General features: G+C 45.0%; 2 protein-coding genes across 2 annotated transcripts; both read right to left on the reverse strand.

Moving 5' to 3' along the window:
• Positions 1 to 546: 546 nt before the first annotated feature.
• On the reverse strand, positions 547 to 1,028 carry PtA15_1A655 (uncharacterized protein; the record flags this gene model as incomplete). The annotated part of the gene is made up of 2 exons (XM_053165705.1): positions 547 to 615; positions 681 to 1,028. The coding sequence occupies 2 exons, from the start codon at positions 1,026 to 1,028 to the stop codon at positions 547 to 549; spliced, it is 417 nt and encodes a 138-aa protein (XP_053016870.1).
• Positions 1,029 to 1,182: 154 nt separating this feature from the next.
• Positions 1,183 to 18,332, reverse strand: PtA15_1A656 (uncharacterized protein; the record flags this gene model as incomplete). Its single annotated transcript, XM_053165706.1, has 6 exons — positions 1,183 to 1,273; positions 1,353 to 1,479; positions 1,541 to 1,754; positions 1,822 to 1,941; positions 2,020 to 2,134; positions 18,208 to 18,332. 6 exons carry the CDS (start codon positions 18,330 to 18,332, stop codon positions 1,183 to 1,185), a joined length of 792 nt encoding a protein of 263 aa, XP_053016871.1.
• Between the last annotated feature and the right edge of the window lie 7,435 nt (positions 18,333 to 25,767).

Raw genomic sequence — 25,767 nt, forward strand, 5'->3', positions numbered from 1 at the left:
AGCATAAAGGCAGAAAAGAAAGAAACATGAGAAAGAAATGTAAATATGACTAGCTCAACAGCGACGTTCTTGACACGGGTATTGAAGCGCTGATAAGCCGGAGCGCGCATCTCTTCCTGCATCATCATCATCATCATCGTCTTTGTCGTTGTTGTCGAGTCGGGGAAGTTGTTGTTGTTGTTGTTGGAGGGGAAGGAGTCAGCTTGAGTGAGTTGGCGGATGAGTGCGGATAATCCGACGGAGACTTGGTGTAGGACTTGGAGACATCCAACAAGGATAATGAATACTTCAACAGTTTGGGGAGAAGGCGGGGTTCTGCGTTGGAGGATGAGAGTGAGAGATTTGCGGGGGGAGAGAGTAGTAGTGGAGGATTGAGCTGGGGTAAAGGTGGAGAAGGGTGGACACAATCCGTCAACTCTTGTGCATCAGTCTTAAGCGTTGTCCGTCCATTTGTCGCCCCACTAGTAACAACACTCAACTAGTGACAACACTCGACTTAAGGAGTCCGAGGTGAACAGCTTGACACTCCGCTTCATGATCAATGGCTCATTCGTGAACGTGCCCATGCTCGTAGGCTTGACTACCATCATCATTGACAAGGGCCATACCGTCACACTTAATACCGTTGGTCAAGCCAGTTGAGCTACATTCTTGCCCGCCTGCACGTCCCGATAACTCACATTGACCTCCAACAGAATCATGTCGTTGTTCATCTCCTCAAACTGGGCCTCATAGAACCGCGTAAACGCGTCCGTCTCACTCATCATCCCTCCCAGATCCGCCTCGCCACCCATCTGGCTCCAAAAGAACGCATCGGTGCCCGTCTTCTCCACAAGTGTAGACTCCATTAAATCCTGGTCTCCGTTGTAGGACCATTGGCTTTGCGTCCGGTACACCTCCCGTGCCGAGCTTATCTCCACCTCCACTAGCACGTCCTGACGCTCCCCAAAGCAGAGCTGGCCTAGCTCGAGATCGGCGTGCTGACCATCCGAGGAAATCACGTGCGAGATCCCAGAGGTTTTCTTCATCTTGAACCACTTGTTCTCTGTGATCCCAATACTCACTTGCGCATTCAACCACCAAGAGCTGAATAAATGAATAATTAGTCTTGCTGTGAGTGAGCAATAATTGATTGGGGAACGCTTACCATCCCCCCCACACAGCCTGCAATAGCCTCCTTGATCAGCTGTATGTCCCGCCGGTATGGTTGGACAGCTGCCAGAGCAAACTCGGGTTATGGTTCTCGCTCCATCCAATTGACTGGATCAGGATCCTAACATCCAAAAAAAAAAAAAAAATGATCTCAACGGCCACTCTGTCTGTATACGTATGCGTACAGTGAGAAAACTTACTGAATCGCCTCGGTACAAGTCATCACCAGTGTCATCTCAGGCTTAGTAGAGCAGTCTTTCGAGTCATTGAGCAGCGTGATCCCACTGAGCGGGTTTTTCTGTTTGCGGGGCAAGATCATGTCATATGCTGAAAAACAGAGAAGAGAAACTCAGTGTAACGGAAGCGGAAGGTGTGCAGGAGAGTGTACCTAGATTGACAGCGGTGACAACAGGAACTTTATCCTCATGTCTCTCCAGCATCCGCAAGCGTCGCTGGACCTTATCCTGGATGCTCCTAGGATCATCGGAGGGTGATGGTTGGCTTGAGGGTAGGCCTTTTTTTCCGCTCTGCTGGCGTTTGTGTTTGATCAGGAGCGTCTCGAGGCCGCAGGGATGGAGCAGACCGGGCTGGTCAAGCTCGTTCTATGAGCCCAGCAGTTTGTCTTTGCGCTCGAGCTCGGATTCTGAGAGATGGGCATCCTCTTTGTACTATCAATCGTTGTCCATCATGTCTATAGCGGAACCGTTTTTGGTGATTTTGTTGGGTTCCTGGTTGTTCTTGGTTGGGGTTGGCTGGGGATGAGGATGTTTGCTTGGGGGTGTTGGAGTGCTGTCGGAGTGAGTGTACATATTGAGAATCAGTGTGTTTGGGGTGAGGGCTGGAGTTGGCTTGAGGATTTGGACGGACTTTGAAAGACGTCGCCAAACTCTCCTTTGCGGATTGTTTCCAGATCATCAAACTCAGCATCATAGCGTAGACGCCGCGAGAGAGTTTGATCAGACAGATGACGGCTGGTTCTGAACTGGTACCATATACAGCCAATCCGAGAAAGCTTGGATGCTTTGGAGGGAATTTCCACTGGAAATTCCTATGGGATTTTCCAACCTTGTATGCAATGAAGTGACAAGGTTGGACATTTTGATATATGCAGGATGCCTATATCAAAATCAGGCAAGCTCAATCAGAGACTTCTGGCTGTTTTTCCCGTATTTTGATTGCAGAATCAGAATCCTTGACCAATTTTCACCCTGGACTCCCACGCTGACAAACGCACCCGGGTGTCATGGTGCCGGTCCCCCCAGCAGCCTCCAATTTTTTTTGCTACCAAACGGCGCCGCCAATAGCAACTGCGCTCGCGGGGATGGATATCCATCTGTCAAACTTTTTTGTTGGATACACACAGGTTGGCAAATCCAGAAAGAATTTTCACTGGAAATTCCATCCAAAGAAGCCAAGCTTTTTTGGATTGGCTGTAATCACCAATCATTGGACTTGAAAGTTGCTTGTTGAATGAAGGTTGGCGCGGAGGCGGTGAAGCTGACACCACCGGGTCAAAAAATTTGATCGGTGTCCGTTTTTCCAACAAATCCTTTATCGGAGACCGTTGGACAAACCAAACCCCACCATTCTGCCGCGGTAAACCGTCCCGGTTTGAGGACGGTTGGGAGCATGTTAGAATCATGCTTGCCCCAACGTTAGACGTTTGCTTTTGTCCGCCCAACGCATACACCACCGGGTCACTTCGTGTGATCGGTGCCCAGGACAAAAATCCAAAACATCAGGGGGGAAGAAAAGGGAAGAAAAATTCAAGTTCCAGGGACGCCACCTTCACGCTTGTGACTCAGCTCCTCGCGCGCAAGACGCGATCCTCCAAACCACTCCAAACCCCGCAGTCTCCTCCAGAGAGGCATTGTCAAGCTCGCCGTTCCTCCAGCCTCAACGCAACAACCATCTCCTATGATCAATGAACAGCGACATCCAGCCTCAAATTGATGTGGGCCAGGGAAGGGGTCAATGGGGTCCCTTCCCTGCTCATGGACTCCTCAAGCGAGCAGCAACATCCAACCTCGAATCGATGTGGCTCAGGGAAAGGGTCACTGGGGTCCCTTTCCTGCTCATGCACTCCTCAAGCAAACAGCAATACAACTTATCCAACTTCCAGTCAGCCATTTGGGAATTGGCACGGCGTCAGTGAGGTCCTTCAAATTTTGTCATTGTGGTTCTGATTCAGCAAGTCTCAGAATTGACATGTGCGTCAGGGAAGGGGTCAATGGGGTCCCTTCCCTGCTGATGGAATCAACAAGCATTTCTTGAAAATCACCATCCGTTTCCTGCCTCAATCCCAACTTGGGTGTGGGTGTGTAGCAGATGTGAATAAACGTGTAAGTCCAGATGACATTTCTTACACCGCCTCGTTGTCTCCAAAAAACCAAGAGATCAAAGATCAGCATAAAAACCCGCCAAGGTATCTGGTGTTAACCTCCACCTCATCTGCCCCAACCCAAATTTTGATCACTTGCTGGTGTACATAAGCCCATTATTAGAAGACCTGCTCCTTGCGCTCAACAATAGAATAAATAAATAAATAGATTTTTTCATTTATGATCCGCAGAAGTGAGGTCGTAGGTTTTGGGCGGATAGGCTCTGGTGAATCAACAAGAGCAGGAGCCGGGTAAAAATGAAGGTGAATCCAACTCGTTCAGTCAACCCATGGAGCGGATATAATCCGTTCTACACGCTCAGTGAAAGTGGTGATACGAGTGTGAGTGTGGTTGGAAGGTTGTTGGGGACTTGTTTGACCAATCAAACCAATGATTGTTCCCGTTTAAGGACGACATGAAAACAAGGACTCAACGTTTGCCACCCAGCCAAACGCATTTGTTGCAAAAACGTTGCCTAAAAAACGTTATGAAAATGTTCAAGTGACCTGGTGGTGGAGTTTTTGGGGCCAGTTGTTAGGTGGGAGCGGGGGCCTTGCCTGAAATTCGTATCAAGCGTGGTCGCAAGGGCGCAAGGTGTGAGCCTGAGTCTCTATAGTGACAGCAGGACACAAGAAATGGGGGACAACAGTTTGATTTCTTGGGATAAAGAAAATACAACTGTAAGAGAAAAAGAGAAAGAGAGAGAAAGAAACCAAGCAGGATAAGATAGAAGAGAAGTACTAGGTTATTCTAGTGGGAATGCACGTCCACTGGCAATGCTACTCTTCAGAAGAGTGCTGCTAATCTGTGCTAGAAGTGCTACAGCTTCCTCTCAGGATGGTATCTGGATTAGATAAGTTTAATCCAGCCACAGTTTTTTAGACTTCTCTCTGGACAGTCAAGGTTCTTAATGGGAAACCTGAGGGACAGCCCTGCAACCTAGATTTTGAGGCAAAGGCCAAGTGATTATAAGGGACAGCCCTGTGATCAAGATAGAGGCAAAGGCCTGTAGAATTGAAGGGACAGCCCTGTGATCAAGATAGAGGCAAAGGCCTGTAGAATTGGAGGGACAGCCCTGTGATCAAGGAGGAGGCAAAGCAAGAAGAAAAGGCAGATCAAGCAAGACACAGAGTTGTACCTCTGAGATAATCAAGGTTCAGTGAAAGAGGTTACTTACTGTCAATATCCTAGGCGCCTGTGACGGTAGGTATACTGGGAGTAGAGTAGGCTCTTTGGTGGTGATCCTGGGGTTATCTGGGTGGTGGTTCTGGTGTGCTGAAGTCTGTGGATCCTCCAGCTGCATGGGGGATCCTGACTTCGAAAATTTTCAAAGTTGGATGACATAATCACACATGTACATGTGGTTGGGAGTGCTCGGGCGCGACTACACGGCTCTGCTGCGCATGTGTGTCACAAACCACAAACTCTATGAAGGAGTAGAGATATTGTAAAGTGATCAGTGAACACTAGGGTCAAAATTGCATGAAAAATCAGAATCTGAAGTCAAAACAACCTTATGTTGTAAGGTTAAAAAGATATGAGCACATTTAGGCATAAAATGGAGATAAAAGGCAGTTTTAGGTCAACTGTGTTGACTCTAAGGCTGACACAAGGGGTCTACAAGCAGCCTCCTTGGCGGTTAGGTAAAAAATGTTCCAGCGTATCAAGATCACAGCGGAAGGGTGCAAAAGTTTGTATCCGTCTTCTCAGTCTCCGGCCCAGTCGCTCATGCCGCACGTGCGGCAGGCGCTGCCATTTCTGAGTTAGTTAGTGGGTCCAAGTCTACAAGGAAACAAGTTGGCCTAGCCGACAAAAGGGGAGTGGGAATGGACCCCCCCCCCCCTGCTAGCCCGTGCACCCACGCAGCCAAACCTAGCCCCCCACACTCACACGTTAGGGGGTCTGGGTAGCTGCTCTGCAGACCGTCTGCTAAGGGCTTGCCTATGAAAGGGGGGGGCTTCACTACCCTACCCCAGCACCCCACCAGAGGCATCTCTTAATTTGATTTTTTTTGCTCTGATACATTTGTGAAACCCCCACCAGCCCATTAAACCCCTCCAGCGCCTCAAATCTCCCCCAGAGCATCATACCCTTTATTGCCTAATTGGATTTTCATTGTTGATAATAAACTTGTAATATCCCAGCCACCCACCAGACATGCCCTTGATACCCCTGCCCCCCCCCCCCCCCCCCCTCACTTTTACACCACCTCACCCCCCAGACACAAGGTGCAATATTGTGGGAAATTGAATTTCTTTGTTCAAAAGCTGAAGAGGTAAATTACTCCTTCCTCTTTGACTTCCCCATTCCACTGACTTCATATGTGCTCTGATCAATGTAGCCTGGTGGATGATCAATCAGCCATTGAGTGGGACGCCACAGACCCTCACCTACTCCACGTTAAGGACAAGACGCTGCTTGATACACTGCTCAAAGGCCTTTTTGCGGAGTAGAAGAAACCATACGCAAGATTCCACACCGGATGCAGACGTATGGATTTGTTGTAGTTATACAATCAGACACAAACAACTGGAACCACGAAAGGGTCACTTTCTTTCACCAAAACCTCAACTGGGACGGCCCCTCATTTTGGAACAGGATTTGGCACACTCCTCACTCTTCTTGCCGCACTTGATTTTTTATCTGTTTTTACCTGTGATTCCTCCTGTTTTCTTTTGAACCTTTCACTCCTGTGACTTTATCTATCATTCCCTGTGGGACCTTAATTTCTTTTGTTGAGTTTCAACCCTTTCTGCCTGCACTTTACTTTTTATGCTTTTTCTGTATTATGTGCATCTTTCAGATTGCCCCTTTACGTACATGGGGCAGTTGGCATAGCTTGGAAGCAGTAATTGTCCTGCTTCCACTAATGAAGCCGACCATCCTTCCTCACAAAACCCCAACTGCCCTGCATTTGCATGGCAGCCCAACTCCTATTAACGGAGTGTGCTTTGGCACACTCCTAATAACGGAGTGTGCTTTGGCACACTCCTAATAACGGAGTGTGCTTTGGCACACTCCTAATAACGGAGTGTGCTTTGGCACACTCCTAATAACGGAGTGTGCTTTGGCACACTCCTAATAACGGAGTGTGCTTTGGCACACTCCTAATAACGGAGTGTGCTTTGGCACACTCCTAATAACGGAGTGTGCTTTGGCACACTCCTAATAACGGAGTGTGCTTTGGCACACTCCTAATAACGGAGTGTGCTTTGGCACACTCCTAATAACGGAGTGTGCTTTGGCACACTCCTAATAACGGAGTGTGCTTTGGCACACTCCTAATAACGGAGTGTGCTTTGGCACACTCCTAATAACGGAGTGTGCTTTGGCACACTCCTAATAACGGAGTGTGCTTTGGCACACTCCTAATAACGGAGTGTGCTTTGGCACACTCCTAATAACGGAGTGTGCTTTGGCACACTCCTAATAACGGAGTGTGCTTTGGCACACTCCTAATAACGGAGTGTGCTTTGGCACACTCCTAATAACGGAGTGTGCTTTGGCACACTCCTAATAACGGAGTGTGCTTTGGCACACTCCTAATAACGGAGTGTGCTTTGGCACACTCCTAATAACGGAGTGTGCTTTGGCACACTCCTAATAACGGAGTGTGCTTTGGCACACTCCTAATAACGGAGTGTGCTTTGGCACACTCCTAATAACGGAGTGTGCTTTGGCATATTCCTAATAACGGAGTGTGCTTTGGCACACTCCTATTGAAGGGTGCAAAGGTTTGTATCCGTCTTCTCAGTCTCCGGCCCAGTCGCTCATGCTGCACGTGCGGCAGGCGCTGCCATTTCCGAGTTAGTTAGTGGGTCCAAGTCTACAAGGAAACGAGTTGGCCTAGCCGACAAAAGGGGAGTGGGAATGGACCCCCCCCCCCCTGCTAGCCCGTGCACCCACGCAGCCAAACCTAGCCCCCCACACTCACACGTTAGGGGGTCTGGGTAGCCGCTCTGCAGACCGTCTACTAAGGGCTTGCCTATGAAAGGGGGGGGGGCTTCACTACCCTACCCCAGCACCCCAACAGAGGCATCTCTTAATTTGATTTTTTTTGCTCTGATACATTTGTGAAACCCCCACCAGACAATTAAACCCCTCCAGCGCCTCAAATCTCCCCCAGAGAATCATACCCTTTATTGCCTAATTGGATTTTCATTGTTGATAATAAATTTGTAATATCCCAGCCACCCACCAGACATGCCCTTGATACCCCTGCCCCCCCTCACTTGTACACCACCTCACCCCCCAAACACAAGGTGCAATACCGTGGGAAATTGAATGTCTTTGTTCAAAAGCTGAAGAGGTAAATTACTCCTTCCTCTTTGACTTCCCCATTCCACTGACTTACACATATGTGCTCTGATCAATGTAGCCTGGTGGATGATCAATCAGCCATTGAGTGGGACGCCACAGACCCTCACCTACTCCACGTTAAGAACAAGACACTGCTTGCTACGCTGCTCAAAGGCCTTTTTAAGGAGCAGAAGAAACCATACGCATGATTCTGATAAACTTTGGCTAAATAGAATTTGAATGTTTAGTAAGAAAAACAATGGAAAAATGAGAATGAACTACAAAAGCGATTTACCTAAATAGAACAGGAACAAATCCTGATGAGAACAATAAAGATAAAATATAATATCCACCACAATCACAAACACTAGGACTGGGGCTAAGTAAATAAATAAATAGGGTTAGACTTTCTGAAACAATGGTCAACAAGACAAAAAAGTAAGAGAAACATGAGGATAAGAACCTAGTGATTAGCCGGCCTAGATTGGTGAACTCGACAAAGGATCCGCGGATTAAGATTCAAGATGAAAAGTTGATGAACCGCAGGATTCAATGGAGTTGTCGAGATGAGGAAAAGAACTTGGATGAACGGTCAACAGCTCCAGAAGGGGGATGGTCAAAAGCTCCAAAAATGGAGTGTTGACACTGGAGACCTTGACGTCATGGCGCACGCCCTCATTGCACATATAGAAAAAGAAATTCCGCCAGGTAAACCGCTAGAATTCAACACACCCATGCACCAAGCCCGTTAGGGAGGAGGCATACCAGCTCTTAACACTTGTAGTACCTTGAAAATTGATGACTGTCCAACTGATTTTGTTAGGAAGTCGGCCAACATCAAGTGTGTGCGTTTGAACACTAGACTGATTGTTTCGGCTATGATCTCCGCGCGCACAAAATGATAGCATAAATTCATGTGCTTTGTTTTGAAGGCGGAGTGATTGGCTTTTTTGTTTGCCAGCATAATTGCCCCCTGATTATCCTCGAAGATTTCAAAAGGCGAAGTGATTTGAATTTTCAAAGCAGAGTTGACGACCATTTTCAACCAGAGTAATTCTTTTGCAACTTCTGTAATGGCAATATATTCAGCTTCAGTTGAGGATAGAGAAATTGTCAACTGTTTCTTAGAGCACCATGAGATAAGATTATCGTTCCATAGAATTAAGTACCCCGTAGTTGATTTACCGGTAATTTGACAGCTTGCCCAGCTGGCATCAACGTAAGAAATAAAATTGGATTGATTGATTGGTGTCTTACAAAGATTTACGCCAAAATCCTTGGAGCCCTTCAGGTATTGTAAACAGTGTATTGCAGCATTCCAATGAAGGATTCCAGGTGACTTTAGAAACTGAGAGAGACATCCAAAAGTGAATGTTATGTTGGGCCGAGTAGTTACACTTAAGTAATTTAGTGCTCCAACAAGACCGCAATATCAAACATTCAGCTTGTTGAGCTCTTTGATTTCAGACTTTGAAGCCTTCACAAGACACGAATTTGGTTTCATTGGAGTGGCCAACGGAACAAGAGTCTCACAGCCGTATTTCAGTAGAGTTTCTTCTATGTAGTGAGTTTGCGTTAGATGAACGGATTCTGGCGATTGAGTGACCTTCATGCCCAAGAGATGCATAGCACTACCAAGATCTTTAATCTTGAAACGTTTACAAATGAGGTCTTTGAAGATTTCTGGTTCTCAACTAAAAATAGTGATATCATCAACATGCACGTAGGACCATGTATTAGATGACCAGAAAACGCAGGGCTCGGCATAAATTTGGTTGAATCCAACAGACAAAAGCCACAAGGAAAGCGTAAGATGCCATTCCTTGGGAGCTTGTTTAAGTCCATAAAGCGCCTTTTTCAACAATAAAATTTTGCCGGGTGGTACATTGAATCCTTGAGGAGGATTAAGCGTGATCCGTTCTCGTATAGGAGCGTTGAGAAAAGCACACTTCACATCAATCTGATGGAACTGAAGATCATTTTGAAGAGCAAAGGTGATGAGTACTTGTAATGAGACTAGTTTCCCCATTGTTGCAAAGGTGAAGCAATAGTCTTTACCAAAAACTTCTTTAAAGCCTTGGACGCAGATTCTTGCTTTATATTCCTCAGACTGATTTGAGGATTCTGGTTTGATTTTAAAAACCCAGGTGCAATTTAGAGGTTTATCTTTGGAGCTTTTATCGATTACGTCCCAAACATCATAACTCTCCATGTTTGTCTTTTCTTTGTAGAGAGCCATCATCCATTTTTCTTTGTCCGCTCTTTCCATAACTTCATCGTAGGATAATGTCTCATTTTCGCAAGACATTTGGCGTTGTTTGTTGTTACCCCCCCTCCAACGATGAGAAAAAATATTTTCAGATGATATATCTCCGATGATTTCATTTGAAGGACAAACGTCATCTTCAGAAATTGAGCGTAAGACTTCTTGATCCGGATAAGGCTCAAAGATTTCTTCAGTTTCTTCATCCAAATCTGGAATGATTTCAAAAGGATTAAAGAAGAAACTGGACTGATCCAGACTTTCTTTTGCCAGCGAAGGGAAAACAGTTTCGTCGAACACTACATTTCTGCTAGTGCAAAAGGTTTTTGATTCTATTCTGACAAAACAATAGGTTGAGAAGTCGTTTGCGTAACCTAGAAAGATAGCTTTCTCTGATCTGGGATTGAGTTTATTGACACGCAAGGCCTCAGGAATTAATAGGTATCCCAAACACCCGAATGGACAAAGTTAGATCTAGAGAGATCTGGCTTCTTATTTAAGAAGGATTCGTACGGTATTTTGAAGTCCCACATGCTTGAAGGCAATGGGTTACATAGGTCTGTAGCCGTTACTATGGCTTCTGCCCAAAAAAAAGGGGACAGGTTTGCCTGAGCAAAAAGACACCTTGATTTATCTAGGATTGCACAATTGGAACGTTTGGCAACCCCGTTATTTTCAGGTGTGTAGGCAGGCGCAAAGTGTTGACTAATGCCACGGTTTTGGCAAAATTCTTCAAAGAAAATATTCCTGAATTTGCCGCCGTTATCAGAAACGATGCGCTTGACCGTCTTGCCTGTTTGATTTTCGGCCCAAAGAACAAATTCTTTGAACTTGTTTAGGGTTTTGGACTTATGTTTTAAGAGCTTGACACTCTTAAATCCAGACTGTTGATCAACAATTGTCAGGAAGTATTGAGCACCAGCAACTGACCGAGTTTGGAATGGTCCAACCAAATCTAGGTGTATAGCTTCCAGAATCTTGGATGTTGGAGTAAAGGAGCCCTTGAACGGCTTCTTCACTCCTTTACACATCTTGCAAGTTTTGCAATTGGTATCCTCACAAGACGGTATGATCCGTTTAAGGTAAGAGAAACTGGGATGTCCAAGTCTTGCGTGCCAGTCAAGAGGTTTGACGGCCGAGTTGTACAAGGAAACAGATGATTTCATTTCAAAGGGATTCGATAACTCTAAGATGTTGTTGTTAATGGTACTGGAGAAACTAAATTTCTCATTGAAGTTAATTTTAAAGCTACTCAAATCTTTAGAGAGAGAAGTGATTTTATTAAATAGTTGATTCATAGAAATTAATGGTCTATGAAGAGTGGGGGCGTAGAGAACATTGTCGAGCTTAACACAAGCTCCAGAGTCGTCCAAAATTATAACCTCCCCAAGAGCGATAGCGTTTACTTGATGGTTTTGATTACCCGTGTAAATTTTTACATCGACGTCCTTGAGTTTTGTAAACATGGTCAAATCGTTAATCATGTGATGAGATGCCCCCAAATCAAGAACGGGAGAGGAGCCACCGTTTGACAAATTGTTGATAAACGCCGACGCTTTGATTACATCGTACTCATTATCGATAGAATTGTTGTCGGAAGCTTCAGCCAAGACCAAATGAGCCTCTGGATCGGCCGGTCTTAATGCGTCTCGCTTGGCAGCTGACAAATTGAAACATCACCAAGCGGGATGATAAGCCAATGGATTATGCTTCCCGGGAGAGCACGGATGAGCGGGTTTTGGTCTTTTGGATTTATTGGCAGCTTTGGACTTATAGGCAGAAACTGAATCCTTTTTGACTTTGACGCTTGATTTGGTTTTAAAGGTGGAGGCTACAACTCGTGTTTCTTTCATGTACACAAGTTCTTGAAGCTTTTGTAGAGTACGGCTAGGAAAGAAGATTACCGACTCGTTTAAGATAAGATTGTCGACCACGTTCCAATAATCTATAGTTAATTTCCCAAGGACTGAAATCGAGATGATGTCATCGGGAATTCCAAGTTGGACAATGGCGAATTCACGAATCATCTTTTGGCAGTCGAGGAGATAGTTCTTTAAGTCCCCACCATACTTGTATTGCATAAATTTTAGCCAGATTTGAGCTTTGTTATTGACCAAAGATGAGGATAGCAGTCCAAATCTCCTTGGGCTTGTCCTTGTTTTTGGTTGTCACAACGGCTTGTAACCCAACCTCACTGAGATGACTGATGAGGATGTTTGCGCAAGATTTGACCTTTTTCTTGCTAGGAGCCAAAGTGCCTTCACCCGTGACGACTTCCCAAAGGTCCTTACTTTTTAGGTATGTTCTCATTCTTATTGACCACGTCGGGTAATTGAGATCATTGAGTTTTCCGATCGAAGATCAGCTGGATTTATCCTTGACATCTACGTCCGACATATTGTGGTTCGTTCCTGTTCTTCGGAGCTACCGTACTGATAATGTGATAAACTTTGGCTAAATAGAATTTGAATTTTTAGTAAGAAAAACAATGGAAAAATGAGAATGAACTACAAAAGAGATTTACCTAGATAGAACAGGAACAAATCCTGATGAGAACAATAAAGATAAAATATAATATCCACCACAATCACAAACACTAGGACTGGGGCTAAGTAAATAAATACATAAATAGGGTTAGACTTTCTGAAACAATGGTCAACAAGACAAAAAAGTAAGAGAAACATGAGGATAAGAACCTAGTGATTAGCCGGCCTAGATTGGTGACCTCGATGAAGGGTCCGCGGATTAAGATTGAAGATGAAAAGTTGATGAACCGCAGGATTTGATGGAGTTCTCGAGATGAGGAAAAGAACTCGGATGAATGGTCAACAGCTCCAGAAGGGGGATGGTCAACAGCTCCAAAAATGGAGTGTTGACACTGGAGACCTTGACGTCATGGCGCACGCCCTTGTTGCACATATAGAAAAAGAAATTCCGCCAGGTAAACCGCTAGAATTCAACAGATTCCACACCAGGATGCAGACGTATGGATTTGTGGTAGTTATGCAATGAGACACAAACAACTGGAATCACGAAAGGGTCACTTTCTTTCACCAAAACCTCAACTGGGACAAACCCTCATCTTGGAACAGGATTTGGCACACTCCTCACTCTTCTTGCCGCACTTGATTTTTTATCTGTTTTTACCTGTGATCCCTCCTGTTGTCTTTTGAACCTTTCACTCCTGTGACTTTATCTATCATTCCCTGTGGGACCTTAATTTCTTTTGTTGAGTTTCAACCCTTTCTGCCTGCACTTTACTTTTTATGCTTTTTCTATATTATGTGCATCTTTCAGATTGCCCCTTTACGTACATGGGGCAGTTGGCATAGCTTGGAAGCAGTGATTGTCCTGCTTCCACTAATGAAGCAAACCATCCTTCCTCACAAAACCCCAACTGCCCTGCATTTGCATGGCAGCCCAACTCCTATTAACGGAGTGTGCTTTGGCACACTCCTAATAACGGAGTGTGCTTTGGCACACTCCTAATAACGGAGTGTGCTTTGGCACACTCCTAATAACGGAGTGTGCTTTGGCACACTCCTAATAACGGAGTGTGCTTTGGCACACTCCTAATAACGGAGTGTGCTTTGGCACACTCCTAATAACGGAGTGTGCTTTGGCACACTCCTAATAACGGAGTGTGCTTTGGCACACTCCTAATAACGGAGTGTGCTTTGGCACACTCCTAATAACGGAGTGTGCTTTGGCACACTCCTAATAACGGAGTGTGCTTTGGCACACTCCTAATAACGGAGTGTGCTTTGGCACACTCCTAATAACGGAGTGTGCTTTGGCACACTCCTAATAACGGAGTGTGCTTTGGCACACTCCTAATAACGGAGTGTGCTTTGGCACACTCCTAATAACGGAGTGTGCTTTGGCACACTCCTAATAACGGAGTGTGCTTTGGCACACTCCTAATAACGGAGTGTGCTTTGGCACACTCCTAATAACGGAGTGTGCTTTGGCACACTCCTAATAACGGAGTGTGCTTTGGCACACTCCTAATAACGGAGTGTGCTTTGGCACACTCCTAATAACGGAGTGTGCTTTGGCACACTCCTAATAACGGAGTGTGCTTTGGCACACTCCTAATAACGGAGTGTGCTTTGGCACACTCCTATTACAGAGTGTGTATTACAAGGGCTTTGGCAAATTACACTTGCTTGCAGAATCTTTGGTCAATTCTTTCAATCAATACATCAAGCTCAAGCCCACTCATGATACCAACCCAGCCATTGCCTCCCAAAACAACTTCATGGACAGTGGAAGCTACATGCTTGGAAAGATCAAGGTTCTTGAGCCAGGCACCTGTGGATCTGGTTCAACCTCAAAATACGGAGAAGTCCTAATCATCTTGGAGAAGAAGATCAGGGAGACTCTGATGTATTGCCTGATGATGCAGCAGTCAAATTTCACCAAGCAAATTGAATTGGGCATCTACAAGAAGATTGAACCCAATCCGGATGCTTTGGTGTCCATGATCAAAGATGTCAGAAGGTGATTGGGGCCGCAGCCTTTTCCAGCATGGCAATACCCATGCAAAATTAATAGCTGAGATCAAGGATTGGGGCAAGCAACATCTGGAGATGTTTGGTTCAATGGCCACATTCTTCCTGTATGGTGCGGCTGGATGGTGATTTTGCCTGGACAACAACCACCACTTCAATTCAAAGGACATCTGGTCCTTTACCAAATTGGCTCAGAAACAGGCAAGGCAGCTCTATCCTGGTGGCCTTCATACCCAGAGACGTGGCAAAGATACTCCATGGTATACTATAGACAGCTTTGTGCGGTGGCTCTTGTGTAGGGCCAAGTTTCACCAGGTCAACACCAACGTGGATCACATGAAGGAGACAACAAAGTTCTGGGATCAATATCTGACACAATCCAACATTGCTTGATTTACCTTTGAAGACATTATGGCCAAGACTCTCCAATCTGAGCCCACTTTGACCCTGACTTGAAGTAGCCAACCTGCTCGACTGGTAAAACTGGACGACAAGGAGGAGGCTGAATTGGCAGCAGCCATGGAGGGGCTCCTTGAATTACGGAGTTTGCTTTGGCACACTCCTAGAAAGGAGGCCAAAGCACACTCCTATTACGGAGTGTGCTTTGGCACACTCCTATTACAGAGTGTGCCAGTGGGTGGAGTGGCAGCCAGGGGTGGGCTGGCGCCAAGTGGGTTGCTGCTGCATATTTGTGAGCCTGAGTCTCTATAGTGACAGCAGGACACAAGAGAAAAGGGGGGAATATTTGGATTTCTTTGGATAAAGAAAATACAAATATAAGAGAGAGAGAGAGAGAGAGAGAGAAAGAGACTGAGCAGATTCAATATTAAGAAGATATTCAAAGTTATTCTGGTGGGAATGCGCGTCCACTGGCAATGCTACCTCTTTAGAAGAGTGCTGCCAAGCTGTTCTAGAGAGTGCAACAGCCTCCTCTCACCAAAGAAACGTGGAGGGCCTCTGGATTTGACAAGTTTAATCCAGCCACAATTTTTTAGCTTCCTTCTGGATAGTCAAGGTTCTTTAAAGGGAAACTTATGTGGTTTTTTTGTTACAAAAACCACAGAAAAAGAAGGATACGATGCAGCAGAATCCTTAGGTTGATGATGTCAAGATAGATGCAGACCTGTGATCAAAGATTAGGCAAAAGCAAGCAGAAGGAGAGAGCAATCAAGAGACACAGAGTTCTACCTCTGAGATAGTCAAGGTTCAGTGAAAGAGTGATACTTACTGTCAATATCCCAGGCGCCTGTGAAGGTAGACATATTGGGAGTGTGGTATCCTCTTTGGTGGTGATCCTGGGCTTACTGGGGGTGTGGTTCTGGGTGTCTGAAGTCTGTGAATCCTCCAGCTGCATGGGGGATCCTGACTTCAAAAATTTTCAAAGTTGGATGACATAATCACACATGTACATGTGGTTTGGAGCGCCTGGTAGCGCTTACACGTCATGGCTGTGCATGTGTGCCACAACTCAAGAACTCTATGAAGGAGTAGAGTTATTGGAAAGTGGTAAGTTGAAACTAGGGTTAAGATTACATAAGAAAACAGAATCTGAATTCAAATGAAGGTTAAACCTTAAGGTAAAAAAGATACAAAGTAATTTAGATATAATGGAGTAGAAAAAGGCAGACTTTAGGCCAGCTGCACTGGCTCTCAGGCTGACAATATTGGTGAGATGAGCATCCGCTTGCTCCAGCTGAGAAGCCCCCCGTCAAGGCAAGCAGCTCAAGGCGCTGGAAGACTTGAAACAAAGCAAAGTGCCCCGTCTATGTACACCATTCTACCCACCCAGTTATAATCTCTTCGGCTTTCCCGCAACAATTACTCCAGTACACGCGCTTTCTGTTGACGTGTCACATGTGTTTCCTTTGTTTTCTTTGTTTTTCAGTATGCTTTCCACCTTGTCATCTTTTCTTTCTCATTTCACAGTCTGTGACACTCTATCTTGTATGTAGACTAGGTCAGTGGGCCAGGCACGGAAACTCTCTTCTTCATCCTTTCCGCATACTGTCCCTCCTGGCCTAGGTCAGTCTCTCTGTTTCTCTCTTTCCTTTCCTTCTCTTTTCTTCTCTCATTGTGCAATGAACTGATCCTTTCCGCGTACTGTCCCTCCTGGCCTAGTTCATTGCAACACTTTCGACCTGCCCGCCACGGGCGTCAGCAAGCAGGGCCACTCAGCACGTTGTCCCTGATCCTTGCGGCTTGCCGGGAGGTGATTTTGGGCAAGATCCCTGTGAGCAGAAGGAAAGTGCAGCGGAAAGCGTCCAAGTGCCCGCTGCAGGATGTTGGTTGCCCTTAAAGCACACACCTTTCCTGCTTCCTCTGGCCGGAGGTGAGGAGTTGATGCAGCGCATCATCCACATAAATAGGGAGGTGATGTGGCAAGTGCCTCCCATCCCCTCCTCATCCGTCTTTCCCCTCCAATTTGCATATTTTGCACTGCTTCACCCTCCATATCCCGTCCTCCCGGACGTTCCCCATCCCTTCCGTGTGTTTCAAACCACTAGTACATCCACCTCTTTCTGGCCCTCAAACGCGACTGTAGGTCTTGATTATGAGATGCTGGCACCAGGAAAAAAAAAGTAGTCACTTCATGGCAAGTGACATGATGCAGCTTTGTTTTCAGCTGCAATGCTGCTCCTCTCCACCAGCACATCTACGGCTCACAGGACAGGTGTCAGGATCAAAGCACTCAATGTGACAAAACCAGATGATGCTCAGCTTTGGCCCTGGCCCAGCTGATGCTCAGCTTTTACCCTGGTTCAGCTGATGCTCAGCCTTGGCTGTAGCTCAGCTGATTCTCAGCCTTGGCTGTAGCTCAGCTGATGCTCAGCCTTGGCTTTAACTCAGCTGATGCTCAGCCTTGGCCATAGCTCAGCTGATGCTCAGCCTTGGCCGTAGCTCAGCTGATGCTCAGCCTTGGCCGTAGCTCAGCTGATGCTCAGCCTTGGCTGTAGCTCAGCTGTTCATGCTCAGCCTTGGCTGTAGCTCAGCTGATGCTCAGCTTTGGCCCTAGCCTAGCTGATTTTCAGCTCTGGTCCTGTCCAAGCTGATTCCCATTTTTTTCCCTGGTCTGGCTCGGCTGATCCTCAGAAAGCTGAGCATCAGCTGGCCAGCTTGCCCAGGACTGGGTCAAAGCTGAGCATCAGCTGGGACAGGACTAGGAAAAGGCTGAGCAAGGATAGGTAAAAAGCTTAGCATCAGCTGCATGACCAGGACTAGTATAAAGCTGAGCATCACCTGGGCTAGGACTTATCAAAAGGCTTTATTCAAATTCTGAGAGTGAGCTGCGTGAAAAAGCTGAGTATGAGCTGAGCAACAAAGCTGAGTATGAGCTGAGCAATAAAGCTGAGTATGAGCTGGGTACCAAAGCTGAGTATCAGCTGGACAGAACTGAGGATCAGTTGGGCTCATCAAAAACGAAACAGGACCTCCTTGGGAAATTTTGGAAGTTGAAGGGATTGTTGGGAGATTGGGGTAGATAGTGGATAGATATTGGATAGATGGTGGGTAGCAGGCTGGAGCTGGTGTGATGTCACTTTTCATCAACTGACTATTTTATTTTCCTGGTGTGGTGGTGTTGGCCTCCACAATTGCTAACCGGTCAATGATTCCATTAGTCTGGAGGGTGACCCAATCGATTGTTTGAGCCGCTGAATGTCTTTCGAGCTTCCCGCTGGGCTGCTCGCGCTTCACTTTGCCTGAGCCGCCGGGCTTCTTGCGCATCAGTTCATCTGAGCTGCTGGGCCATTTGAGCCTCCAAGTTGTCTATTTGCTGGACAACAGCCTTGATGATTGTTTGACCGTGCGGTACATTGCGGCATGCAGTTCTTAAACGGTCAATCAATAATCAAGGCTGTTTTCCAGCAAATAGCCAACTCGGAGGCTTGAATGGCCCGGCGGCTCAGACGAACTGATGCGCAAGCAGCCCGGTGGCTCGGACAAAGTGAAGAGCAAGCAGCCCAGGGGGAAGCTTGAAAGACAGTCAGCAGCTCAAACAATTGATCAGGTCACCCTCCAGACTAATGGAATCATTGACTGGTTAGAAATTGTGGAGGCCTACCCCACCAGCATCTCACGTCTGTTCAATGACTTAAACCCCTCCGTCAATCAGTCTTTTTGTCGACAGAGTGGCCTCAGGAACAACTGATACCACTCCTCATTGTGTACATATGTACAGCTCAATTTATACATCATTCATTATCTGTGTTAGGCTCAACCAATAAAAGCATACTCCGTTATAGGATTGTACCAAAGCACACTCCGTTATAGGAGTGTGCCAAAGCACACTCCGTTTGTAGGAGTGTGCCAAAGCACACTCCGTTTGTAGGAGTGTGCCAAAGCACACTCCGTTTGTAGGAGTGTGCCAAAGCACACTCCGTTTGTAGGAGTGTGCCAAAGCACACTCCGTTTGTAGGAGTGTGCCAAAGCACACTCCCTTTGTAGGAGTGTGCCAAAGCACACTCCCTTTGTAGGAGTGTGCCAAAGCACACTCCCTTTGTAGGAGTGTGCCAAAGCACACTCCCTTTGTAGGAGTGTGCCAAAGCACACTCCCTTTGTAGGAGTGTGCCAAAGCACACTCCCTTTGTAGGAGTGTGCCAAAGCACACTCCCTTTGTAGGAGTGTGCCAAAGCACACTCCCTTTGTAGGAGTGTGCCAAAGCACACTCCCTTTGTAGGAGTGTGCCAAAGCACACTCCCTTTGTAGGAGTGTGCCAAAGCACACTCCCTTTGTAGGAGTGTGCCAAAGCACACTCCCTTTGTAGGAGTGTGCCAAAGCACACTCCCTTTGTAGGAGTGTGCCAAAGCACACTCCCTTTGTAGGAGTGTGCCAAAGCACACTCCCTTTGTAGGAGTGTGCCAAAGCACACTCCCTTTGTAGGAGTGTGCCAAAGCACACTCCCTTTGTAGGAGTGTGCCAAAGCACACTCCCTTTGTAGGAGTGTGCCAAAGCACACTCCCTTTGTAGGAGTGTGCCAAAGCACACTCCCTTTGTAGGAGTGTGCCAAAGCACACTCCCTTTGTAGGAGTGTGCCAAAGCACACTCCCTTTGTAGGAGTGTGCCAAAGCACACTCCCTTTGTAGGAGTGTGCCAAAGCACACTCCCTTTGTAGGAGTGTGCCAAAGCACACTCCCTTTGTAGGAGTGTGCCAAAGCACACTCCCTTTTTAGGAGTGTGCCAAAGCACACTCCCTTTGTAGGAGTGTGCCAAAGCACACTCCGTTTGTAGGAGTGTGCCAAAGCACACTCCGTTTGTAGGAATGTGCCAAAGCACACTCCGTTTGTAGGAGTGTGCCAAAGCACACTCCGTTTGTAGGAGTGTGCCAAAGCACACTCCGTTTGTAGGAGTGTGCCAAAGCACACTCCGTTTGTAGGAGTGTGCCAAAGCACACTCCGTTTGTAGGAGTGTGCCAAAGCACACTCCGTTTGTAGGAGTGTGCCAAAGCACACTCCGTTTGTAGGAGTGTGCCAAAGCACACTCCTTTTGTAGGAGTGTGCCAAAGCACACTCCGTTGTAGGAGTGTGCCAAACCGTTTGTAGGAGTGTGCCAAAGCACACTCCGTTTGTAGGAGTGTGCCAAAGCAGACTCCGTTTGTAGGAGTGTGCCAAAGCAGACTCCGTTTGTAGGAGTGTGCCAAAGCACACTCCGTTGTGGGAGTGTGCCAAAGCACACTCCGTTGTAGGAGTGTGCCAAAGCACACTCCGTTGTAGGAGTGTGCCAAAGCACACTCCGTTGTAGGAGTGTGCCAAAGCACACTCCGTTGTAGGAGTGTGCCAAAGCACACTCTGTTGTAGGAGTGTGCCAAAGCACACTCCGTTGTAGGAGTGTGCCAAAGCACACTCTGTTGTAGGAGTGTGCCAAAGCACACTCCGTTGTAGGAGTGTGCCAAAGCACACTCCGTTGTAGGAGTGTGCCAAAGCACACTCCGTTGTAGGAGTGTGCCAAAGCACACTCCGTTGTAGGAGTGTGCCAAAGCACACTCCGTTGTAGGAGTGTGCCAAAGCACACTCCGTTGTAGGAGTGTGCCAAAGCACACTCTGTTGTAGGAGTGTGCCAAAGCACACTCCGTTGTAGGAGTGTGCCAAAGCACACTCCGTTGTAGGAGTGTGCCAAAGCACACTCCGTTGTAGGAGTGTGCCAAAGCACACTCCGTTGTAGGAGTGTGCCAAAGCACACTCCGTTGTAGGAGTGTGCCAAAGCACACTCCGTTGTAGGAGTGTGCCAAAGCACACTCCGTTGTAGGAGTGTGCCAAAGCACACTCCGTTGTAGGAGTGTGCCTGTCAGCGCCGGTCTCTTATGTGACTCGGTGCTGATGGGATTTTTGGTTGCGGTCCGCGGCGGTAAAGTAGCGGAAGCAAGTTTAGGGTCACACTATAGCTAAAAGCCAGTGGAAGAAAGTCCAACTCGACGCCGAGAGGCGGAGGGACTGGCACCCTTTACGTAAGTAAGGGGACGCGGCGAAAATCAGCCAAGCGCCGTTGCGGTATAAGGAGTAATCTCACTTATCTTCTAGGTTACAGGTGTGATAATAACACCTGTACCTAGGGGAAGGATACAAGAAGAGAAGATAAGGCTGTAAGGGAAGAAAAGGTTAGTAGATTATGTATAAACCCCACTCACTGTATTTTCAGTAAGGTACACGGGTTTGTATGGCAATAATCTTGGTGGGAGAATCTCTACAGGGGAGAGACCTCCCTTTTTATATTGCAGGGATCAGCTCCCTCCTTCGAGTCAAGGTCCTGAAGGATCCTTAACTCCAAGGAGGAGTGATCACGGAATTCAGAAGGGGATTTACACAAATGGGTATGTAATCTCCCCATTTGTACATAAATTGAGCTTAATCAGGATAAATACAGAGAGATAAGATTATCTCTCTTTGTATGTACAACTATGTAATCAGTGTGAAATAAGGTTAATTACATATTCAAAAGAATGTGAAATATCTAATAAGTACATAATAATAGTACATATGAATAAAAGGTACATAATTAATGTAATGACAGGGAATTGAACTCTTGACTTCATGTACATGAGGCAATTATTAAAGCAGTCTTTAACCATTAGGTTATAAGACATGTACTATCCATTGTAGACACATGGACTTAGTGTCTCAGTGTCTGACATTCGCCCCCACCAAAAAATTACTCTTCAAGAGGAATTTTTAGATCTCTTGGAAGCTCTGAATTGCCTAAGCAAGACTTGGCTGTTGCTGATATTCTCAGGTTCTAGCCATAGATCTTCATCTGGTTGGCTATTCTTGAACCTAACTAAAAACAACTTGCAATCTTTTCCCTGCTTCCTTACAGTCTTCTCTTTTAAAATTTTGAGGGGCAATTTTGAACTTTGGTCCACTTCAATTGGTGGAACAACTGGTACTGCAGAAGTTCTTACAGAGTTGTCATCAGGGTCAATGTACTTTTTACATAAGCTAATTGGAAAAGTAGGGTGTCTCTGATTAAATTCTTCAGACAAGATAACTTCTACAGCATTTCTTCCATGAAACCTATTAATAACAAAAGGGCCAATAAAAGCATCTTTTAACTTCCTTGGTCCTCCCAGGTTGTTAAAGTTTACAGTTGAGATAAGAACTCTGTCGCCTATTTCAAGGTTATGATCTTTATGGGTCTTATCCCAGCGTTCTTTGTTGTAGTCAGTTGCTTCTTTAACACATGTAGCTGCTTGTTCACCTGCCTGAAACATCATTTTTTGGAAACATTCAGAGCTAGGGTGTAAAGCAATCGTTTTAGAGAGCAAGAAATCCTTAGGCATATTTGGGATCCAACCTCTTTCGAGTTCAAAAGGAGTGATTCCTGTTGTGGAATGTTTGCTTGAATTATAAGCAAATTCTAGAGCAGGCAAGAGAGATACCCAGTCATGTGTATATCCATCACTGGTCTTGAAGTCTACTCCATAGGCACAATATCTCCTGATCATATCCTCTAAAGTTTGGATCATCCTTTCAGCCAAACCATCTGTTTGAGGGTGGTAAGCAGTTGAAAATGCCAATTTGGTTCCAAGGATTTCAAATAAATTTTGCCAGAAGTCTGACGTAAATTTTGGATCTCTGTCACTAATAATTACTCTAGGACAACCAACATCACTAACAATGTTGTTCCAGAAAATCAAAGCTATGTCCATAGCACTGCTATCCTTATAACATGGTAAGAATCTGGCTCTTTTGGAGAATCTGTCACAAACTACTAGGACAGCATTATAGCTTTCTGACCCTGCAGGGGGGAGTGCTGTAACAAAGTCCATGTTAATGACTTCCCATCTTCCTTTAGGTTCTTCAATAGTTTGTAAAAGACCAAGTTTCTTACCTGTAGACCTATTTGCTTTCTGGCATCTGTCACAGGAGTCACAGTACTTAGATACTTGGTTTCGCCATTCAGGCCACCAGGCTAAACCTTGTACTCTGTTGATGGTTCTTTCCTTGGAAAAGTGTCCAGCAGTAATGCTGTCATGACATTCATTCAAAATAATATTCTTATGATCATCTGATATGAGTACTACTGAAGAATTATGTTCTCTTCTGTGGTACAATAACCCATCTAAGAGTACAAATCTTTCTTCTAAAAAATGCTTTTTCCAAACTCCTTCAAGTTTCTCTACAAGACCTTGATCTGAATGTTTAGATTTAAGCAGCTGGAGAAGAATAACTGTGTTTTTGTTGGACTCATAGCTCTTCTCAATTAAATTCCAAAATGAACTGGCCAAACCTGAGACAGAGACTGCCATTATTGGTTGAGTGTCATCAATAATCTCTTCTTCAAAAGCAGGATTATTTTCGTCATTAGGTAGAGCCCAATTAGCAAGACACTCAGACATCCTCATGGGAAAAGGCAGGATAGATGTAACTGGAACAGCTGTTTCTTCATCTTCTGCGTCATAAGCTGGATTATCTGAATTGTTTGGAAGAGCCCATCTAGAAAGTCCATCAGCATTTTTATGGATAATACCATCTCTGTGAATTATAGTCATAGACCCACGCCATTCTTGGATGGAAATTTGCCATCTTAGCATGTGTCTATTTGGTGTTTTCATATTGACTAAAGATCTTAGTGCAATACAATCTGTGATAACATCAAATTCACAACCATCTAAATAATAATAAAGCTTATCAAGGGCCCAGACTAAACAAAGACACTCTAGTTGAGAAGCTCCATACTTTTTCTCTGAGTCTTTGAGTTGTCTGGAAATAAAGCAAATGGCCCCTTCAATAGGTTTATCATCAATTATTTGGATTTGGTGCAATGCTGCTCCTATTCCTTCCATGCACGCGTCGACGTACAATATGAAGCGTAACTTAGGATCTGGATGGAAGAGCAAAGGAGCATTTGTTAAAGCAAATTTAATTGCTTCATAAGCGGCTACGCGTTCTGCAGTCATTTCGAAAACTACACTAGGGCTACACAGTTTATACAGGCTGGAAGCCATAGCTCCAAAATTTTTAATGTGTAACCTGTAATATCCTGCAAAACCTAAAAACATTTGCATTTCTTTTAAGTTTTGTGGTATAGGTTTCAAAAGAACTGCAGCTACTCTGTGCTTGTCAATTCCTAGAGAAAGTCCACTAACAATGTGTCCCAAGGCTTTTAACTCAGAAAAACCAAATTGACACTTGGAAAGTGAAATTTTCATATTCATTTTAGTGACTTTGTTTAGGACTATTTTTAATCTGCACAAATGCTCATCCCAATTATCAGAGAAGACAATAATATCATCTATGTAGATAATGAGCCAAAGCTGATTCAATTCATTGGCAAATTCACTATCCATCATTCTCTGAAAATGTGATGGTGCATTTTTAATACCAAAAGGCATGCGCAAATATTCAAATACACCTAGATGGCAGACTATTCTCAAAAATTGTCTGCTGTCTGGGTGAATAACATTTTGGTGAAATCCTTTAAGTACATCCATGCAAGTGATGTATTTAGAATTATGCAGTTTACTTAAGGATTCCATAATTTTAGGCATAGGGTACCTGTCAGGATTAGTATAGGTGTTAAGTGCTCTGAAGTCTCCTACTAGTCTTGACTTGTTGTTATGCCAGGCAATAATAACTGGTGTAGTTATATCAACTAATTCATTTGCTCCCACTTTTCTAATTACTTTGAGCTTAAGTAGAGCCTGTATATGTTCTTCTAAAGCTTCTCTGCTTCTAGGACTAGCAGGATATGGTGCTTTACGAAGTACTGGGGGATAAGGTCTATCAATACTTAAAGTAATCTTAACCTCATGGCCTTTAATTGCGCCAAATGGTTCTTCTATCGTGGCAAAAGCTGATTTATTGTCAAAAAGTAATTGAAATAATTGTTTTCTCTGAATTTCAGAGAGATTTACATTTATTTTAGAACTCTCAATTACTTCTTGAGTGAAAGCTTCTTGTGATGATTGAGTCATAGCTACTACATTGTTTTTATCTTTCACAAATTGATGTTTAAAGTTATCTGTACCAATTTTGAAATAGCTGCCTGAGTCATTCATAATAGAAATTTTAAAGTGACTTAAGTAGTCATTTCCTATTATGAAGTAATTGACAACTGCATTTTCAATAACAATAAAATCAGTAGGGAAAACATAGTTGCCAAACTTAAGATGCACTTTAACTATTCCCAATGTGTTAAGCTTGTCTGAGCAACTGTGGAATTTGTCATAAGATTTTGATATGACAAATTTTTCCCAATCAGGGCAGAATTTAGATAAATAATTCTGTCCTACAACTGACTTGAAAGCTCCAGAGTCTAACAGGACTTTACATGTTTTTCCACGACATGTCATGGAAACAATCTTATTGCTACCACTGATAGGTGTGATGAAATAATCCAAAGTGTTAGGAATTACACAGAGGACATTTGGATCAGCCTTCTGGTTTCCAGAATCACTTTCTGAATCTGCTTCAGGTTTTTCTGTGTCATCCTCATCACCTATAGCAGCTACCTTCTTGGAATTTTTAGGGCAATTCCTTGAAGTATGCCCTGTCTTATCACAAGAATAACATTTGACTTCAGTATTGGACTTAGTTGAATTATCCTTATTTTTGTCTGATCCATTAGGATTAGAGTAAGTTTTGCCATTCTGCATATAACCAGGTTTTCTCTTGCCTATGTTAGTATATTCTGCAATATCTTCTAAAGCATTAATAAGAGAAGTTAA

The sequence above is a fragment of the Puccinia triticina genome, chromosome 1A (assembly GCF_026914185.1).
Source record: "Puccinia triticina chromosome 1A, complete sequence".
In the NCBI taxonomy this organism is placed as follows: domain Eukaryota; kingdom Fungi; phylum Basidiomycota; class Pucciniomycetes; order Pucciniales; family Pucciniaceae; genus Puccinia; species Puccinia triticina.